At 34.2% G+C, this 7,120-nt stretch overlaps 1 protein-coding gene across 1 annotated transcript; it reads right to left on the reverse strand.

Moving 5' to 3' along the window:
• Positions 1–279: 279 nt before the first annotated feature.
• On the reverse strand, positions 280–6,603 carry LOC147371854 (lysozyme C, non-stomach isozyme). Its single transcript, XM_086400049.1, has 4 exons — positions 6,440–6,603; positions 4,698–4,862; positions 2,754–2,832; positions 280–1,470 (listed from the first exon to the last, which is right to left on the reverse strand). Exons 1-4 carry the CDS (start codon positions 6,573–6,575, stop codon positions 1,404–1,406), a joined length of 447 nt encoding a protein of 148 aa, XP_086256175.1. The 5' UTR covers positions 6,576–6,603; the 3' UTR covers positions 280–1,403.
• Between the last annotated feature and the right edge of the window lie 517 nt (positions 6,604–7,120).

Genomic DNA, 7,120 nt, shown 5'->3' on the forward strand with positions numbered 1-7,120 from the left:
CAGCAATATCTAGCTATTTTTGGTTTTTGTAAGAGCTTTCTTTTTAAGATGATATATACCCTATCTCTTTATGATTAAATCCATTGAGGAAAAAATGAGTTATTTAATGTGAATGTGAATTCTATGATTAAAGAGAATATACACACAGAAAAAAAATCTAACTGTTTTGGTACAGATGAGGATGTAGGAAATACTAAGTGTCAGATAATCTTTTTCTCAAATATATATGTATGTATTTTTTCGGAGACACCAAATGACTTAACAAAGAAAGACAAAGTATAAATTGCAAAGCTTTTACTGAAAATGTACTTTTTATAGCATTCATGATTTCACACCTGTGATTAACTAGCAATGATTTCAATACCTACAAACTCTTCTGCCTCTGAATTTGTCATAATGCATGAAACTAAGCTTATAACAGTAAGAAAAAACAACAGCTCATCTAATCCATCTTTATATCCTTCATGACAGCAAGATGCACAATTGAGTTCTTTAAAAGGGCTAAAAGTGATTGACATATAAATTCTGAGCTTATTTTTAAAGCTGCATAAATCCAACATTTTTAAGACAACATTTAAAACAAAGGTCACACTTTATGAAAACAAAATTCTTAAATCAGGCTTTCTTCATTTTTAGTCTTTTGGTATTATGCTCCATTTAACATTTTATATTGCCCAACAAAGAGTAGTTATATTTTACTGTTTTTGGAGATGACTGAACAGATGATGATGTTACATGCCTACTACACAGGTGGGATTTTGCCTAAGATCAATTTGTTTAAAGATATTATTTTGCTATATTTTTGTTGAATATTAGGGAGTACTTGTATGATTCAAGATTGCTGCTACTGCTGCTAAGTCACTTCAGTCGTGTCCGACTCTGTGCGACCCCATAGACGGCAGCCCACCAGGCTCCCCCATCCCTGGGGTTCTCCAGGCAAGAACACTGGAGTGGGTTGCCATTTCCTTCTCCAATGCAGGAAAGTGAAAAGTGAAAGTGAAGTCGCTCAGTCGTGTCCGACTCTTCGCGACCCCATGGATTGCAGCCCACCAGGCTCCTCCATCCATGGGATTTTCCAGGCAAGAGTACTGGAGTGGGGGTGATTCAAGATTAAGTGTGTGCTATTTCTTTAAGAACTGAATGTTCTGGATATATATTTGATAATTAAGATTTTAGACAAATATTCACCAGCATTAGGTCTGTTAAACTGAAATACACTGTGGGCCTAATATCAAATAATAAATACATGAAGTAAACATTAAGTATCTTAAAGACCACATGCTCCTGCTTCTATAAAAAAAAAAAAAAAAAACATTATTTGTTTGAAAGTATGACCTTTCCCTCAACTATTACTTCCTTAATATGAAAAAGAGACAAAATGGGTTGAAGTAAAAACTCCAACATTACACTCCACAACCCTGAATGTAACTCGTGAGATCTTGGTTTTGACAATGACTTCTCCATGCCACCCTGTAGAGAAAGATGAAACAAATGGTAATAAGGTTGAAACAAAGCTTCATTATATTACATATACTTCAAATCCTTTGGGAAAACAACATAGTTTATCATTACATGAAATAAAAGCTACAGACAGATCCAAGTATTGCTATTTACTGCTATTTATTTTGGAGATACTATACCAAGGACTTCACATCTCCCCCAAAGCTTCACTAGGGCACAGAACATCTGAGTGCAAGTGTTGAGTCCTATGTAGTTCACAGCAAAAATGCAAAGTGCGTTCCATATTTACTTAATTCCAAAAATAATGTCAAGATATGACAAGGAATAGGTATAAGGTGGAGAATCTTAAAACCTCTAGAAATTCCCCAAAATAAATTGAGGAGTAAAAGAATAAGATTTTGAATCAGTTAAAGTAGATTGTTTCTATGCTATACACCGTTTAGTATGAATCTAAAGCTGCAATTTTCAGTTCTCAGTACCATACTTTGATCTTTGGAAATATTCTCTCACTTCTTTCATAACAATAGGATAAAACAGCTCTCTCCTTTAATACTTAACACATACCATGCTCTGTAATGGGAACTAACATAGTGTTGTACATACATTATATTTCAAACACAAACAAACAAAGCAAGAAAGTCATAGAGAAAGAGGTCAAATTTGTGGTTACCTCTTGAGGTAACCACAAGAGAATTTGGGTAGAATGAGGAAAGGGGAATTGGATGAAGGCAGTCAAAGGTACTACAAACTTCCAGTTATAAGATAAATAAATACTAGGGATATCATGTACAGCATGGGGCTTCCCTGGTGGCTCAGCAGTAAAGAATTTGCCTGCAGTGCAGGAGATACAAATTCAGTCCCTGGGTTAGGAGGATCTCCTGGAGGAGGGAAGGGCAACCTGCCTTGGTATTCTTGCCTGGAATAATCCCATGGACAGAGGAACCTGGCAGGCTACAGTTTATTGATCACAAAAGTCAGACGTGACTTAGTGACTAAAGAGCAAAAACAAATATATAGCCTGATAAATATAATTAACACTGCTATATTTTATATATGAAAATTGTTAAAAAGAGAGTAAATCCTAAGAATTTTCATCACACACAAAAAATTTTTTCTTCTATTTCTTTAATTTTGTATCCATGTGAGATAATGGATGTTCACTAAATTTATTGTGATACTGTTTCCTGATGTAATTCAAATCATTATGCTGTAAACCTTGAACTTATATAGTGCTTTATGTCAATTACATCTCAATAAAACTGAAAGGAAAAAAAAAAAACACACACACATACCATGCTCTAATGCCTTGTGGATCACTGACAACCCTCTTTGCACATGCTACAGCTTGAGTGATGTCATCTTGCAGCAAAGCTGAAAAAGAGGTGGTGAGAAGTGAAAATAACATTCATAGAAATGTTAAGTTTAGCTCAGTCAGCTTTATTCTCTTAGGCTGAGGAAAGAACAACTAAAATAATTTTTAAGGGTCTGTTTATCTGTTGATGTTGGGGGGAACTCTTCATTCCATCCCATTTGGCATCTGTTTCTCATTTACCAAAGTCATTGGAAGCTCTGGAATTATTAATTAGCATGATAGAAGGTTTTCTTTTTACTAGGAAATATTAAAAAAAAAAAAAAGACAAACAGAAACTGGTCTAGCAGGTTTTTGCTCAGCAATTTGACACTGGAAATTGATCCTAAAGAAATAATAAGAGATGTACTGAAAGATATGTATACAAAGTGTTTCATAGCAATTAATAAAGGGCATAAGTGGAACTAGCCTAAATGTTTAACAGTAAGAGTTAGGTTGATACATTATGGAGTACTTATATTGTGAAAGTCTATTCATCTTTAAAAAACAACAAGGATTGGTATTTGTTGACAAAAATAATTTTGTGTAATAAAGACAAAATTGTAAAGCAGTAAATATAGTACAATTTCACTGTTGTTATGTGGGTACAAATATGTATAATATAGCTTTACATTCATGTCCGGGATTGTTGTGTATTCCAAAAGAACATGTGGATACCAAAATTTCCCAATGGTCATACATGTCTGGGTAGTAAGAATTTTTATTCAATGACAACAGGTTATTCTATAATACAAAATTTTTAAAATAAATTAACTGGATACAAAAGTATATTCTTAGACTCATCTTCACTATTAGGATTTTTAATATTTAAAAATTTAGCAGTATCAATTCTGCTATATTTCTCCAATATTTCAGGCACTAAAGATTCTACATGCTTTGGGAGGTTCAAAAAAAGGTAGGGGATATATGTGTACCTATGGCTGATTCACACTGAGGTTTGACAGAAAAGAACAAAATTCTGTAAAGCAATTATCCTTCAATAAAAAAATAAATACAATTAAAAAAAATTTTAAAAAGATTCCACATGCTTTCTCTATTTTAAAAGGAAGTCAATAGAATACTTGTTTCACCTCAATTAAACAAATCTATAAATTAATTTGTTAGAATGACAGTTTTTATATAGGAGCTGTGTTTTTGGAGATTCGTTCTAAAGAATTTATAAATGAAATGTCATAATGTTTCTAATTCACCTTAAAATCACTCAGCAAAAAGAAGTTTATATACATATATATATATATATATATATATATATATATATAAAGAAGTAAATGTGCTAAAATGTTAACAACTGTTAAAGTAAGTGATGAGCATATTGATGCTTATTATAGTAATGTTTCTAATTGTCCATATATTTAAAATATTTTATAGTAAAAAGTAAAAACAATTTTTTAAAAACACCACGCATATTCCTCCACTTTGATTAACTAGTAATTCTTTTGTTTTCCAATAAAGGAGGGTAGATTTAAAAAAAAAAGACCACCCAACAAAATTATCGCTAATCCTCCCCAAACAAGGAATAGCATTGTTCTTCACAAAGCATCAATATGTCCAGTTATGATAAAGTGATAGGTCATTCCAGAAACTTCTTTATGTTAGCAAACAGCAAACTTTTATGATACCAGCTCTTTAATTTCTTACTTAAGAAATTAGGAGGAGGATAATAGAGTTTCTAGATGTTAAAATGGAGTTTTTATAGGTCCCTGATGAACCCTTCAAGATTTTTTTATTTCTATTGACTCTTGACCTAAAGGATCATTCCAGTTTTCCCATAAGATGTTTACAGAAAAACCTGAATGAACTTTTTGGATAACCAAACAGGTATAACCAGGTGAGTCCTGTGCTGTCACTCCACATTATCTTGTCTTACCACCGCAGGGTAAATGACAGGCGTTAACTGCTCCTGGGGTTTTGCCATCATTACACCACCAGTGGCTATTGATTTGAAATATCCCATAATCAGTACTTTGGTCTCCAGCATTGTAGTTTGTAGCTTGTGTGTTGTAATTGCTTTCCCATCTGGCCAAACACATCCCTGAAAAAAACATATTTTAAGTAATAAAGAGCAAATCATATGACTTACAGTTCATAGCATAATCAGTTCTACTTAACTAGTTCTATTTTACTAATGACTTACTTTATAAGTATAAAGATGTATTTTACTTGTAAAGTGTTTTAACACTTTGGTGTTAAAGGTCCCTTCAGAGAATTCTTTTATTAGCAAATGATTTGGTAATACAAATGAAAAAGATGACATATTTTTAAAAATATCTTCCATTGCTATTACACTTTCCTTATTACTAACACCCAGGTAGGATTGAGCCTAGAACAGAAAAATCAACAGAGTTGTTGAGTGGATTTGGTCATTAGCAGCAGATGTATATGCTAATGGAAAAATGCTTTTTAGTAGAAAAAATAAGGATTTTCTGGGAGAAAGAAAATTTATGATACCGAAGATGAATTTGGGTATCATATTATAATGCAGGCAAGAATCATAGAATAGGAAAGGCTGGGTCATCCATCCATCCATCTAGCCATTGGCTAACTCATTCAAAAATAGTTATGGAGGAGAAATGCCTGAATTTAATATAAAAACCACAGTGATGACATTGACAAATACGGACTAAAATACAAAGGAAATTTTCCTTAGGGCACATCTTAAACTCTGTGGAAGAAAATGAAAAATAATTAATGAACTAGAGTCAGAATAATCAAATGTCATTTCATGCTGCATTTCAGGGATCCTTATATAGATATTGACTGAGGGGAAATAGTTCTACTGTCCCTGTTTTAAGAGTTCAATGTAATTTTTAAAAAACCTTGCTGTTAAAAGTGCAACAGCATGTCAGGGGGTTTAAAAATGAAAAAAATACTACCTTATTCAGAACCCAAGATCCAAATTAGAAATGGCTAGAATCAAACAACAAGGGCTTAACAGACATGTCCCAGGTGCTAAAATGTATCTTATAGTCAGTCTACATGTGCCAGCTGTCAGATTTAGTAGCGCTAGAGGAGTACATGGGGACCTGGCATGCTTAGAATGATATAGAATTTGACCCACCATGACTCAATCCTTCACCTGGTACATCTGATTCTAAAAGAACAAGTTGATGTTTTTAACCATTGTAAGTGTACAAGCTTTTGAACTGTGGTGTTGCAGAAGACTCTTGAGAGTCCCTTGGACTGCAAGGAGATCCAACCAGTCCATTCTAAAGGAGATCAGTCCTGGGTGTTCTTTGGAAGGACTGATATTGAAGCTGAAACTCAGATGAGCTGACTCATTTGAAAAGACCCTGATGCTGGGAAAGATTGAGGGCAGGAGGAGAAGGGGACAACAGAGGATGAGATAGTTGTATGGCATCACCGACTCAATGGACATGGGTTTGGGTGGACTCCGGGAGTTGATGATGGACAGGGAGGCCTGGTGTGCTGCAGTTCATGGGGTCACAAAGAGTTGGACACGACTGAGCGACTGAACTGAACTGAAGTGTATAAACCCTCCAAGAAAGAAAAAAACATTCACTCAAAGACCCTTTCTTTTTGTTCATCCTCTATTAGTATCTGTTCCACACCTGGCTAACTATTTGAAAGGATGAAAAAGAGTTAACTTACAGTTTGCCAGGCTGATTCCCCTAAAGTTATCCATTCCAAATCTTTTCAGAGTTCTGGCAAGCTCACATCTCTCAAAGACCTTGCCTTGGACAGCGACCGAAAAGAGGAGAAACCCCAGAATGAGGAGAGCCTTCATGTTGACTGAGAAGCCAGACCTCCAGGCTGACCCAGGGGAGCTGGCCCTGCTTTTAACATCTTTTCACTTCCTTCTTATGCGACTGGTTTGGGAGCTCCACCCTCTGAGACATGTGGAAAATAGGAAATGTTTATTGATTCACTAACTTCAAAATTTTCTTTCTTATGTTTGAAGAAGGACATTCTGATGTCCTAAGAATCAATCCGCAACAAAATAGTGAAATGACATTGCTTAAAGACATTGCTCAGGACTAATTGGGATTAGCACTATTGATAAAAGAGGAACTTTTTCCTATTTTGAATAGGAATTCCTATTCCTATTATGAATTTGAGCAAGTATGAATAAAAAAATCTGAATGAACATTTGACTCAACTAAAAATGAGTTTTAATCTTTCATTAAATGTTTTTCATTAAGTTGCTTTATGTGCCTTCTGTATGTTGCCTTATCTTTTTCCCTTAAGATTATTTTATATACACTTTCCACAAAAGAACACTGCCTGTTGTTCTGATAGGTATATAATACAACACTACTTTGTTCAGCCAGA

This window comes from Bos grunniens, chromosome 5, assembly GCF_055505025.1.
Source record: "Bos grunniens cultivar Pamir isolate PY7600 chromosome 5, Bosgru_T2T1.0, whole genome shotgun sequence".
In the NCBI taxonomy this organism is placed as follows: domain Eukaryota; kingdom Metazoa; phylum Chordata; class Mammalia; order Artiodactyla; family Bovidae; genus Bos; species Bos grunniens.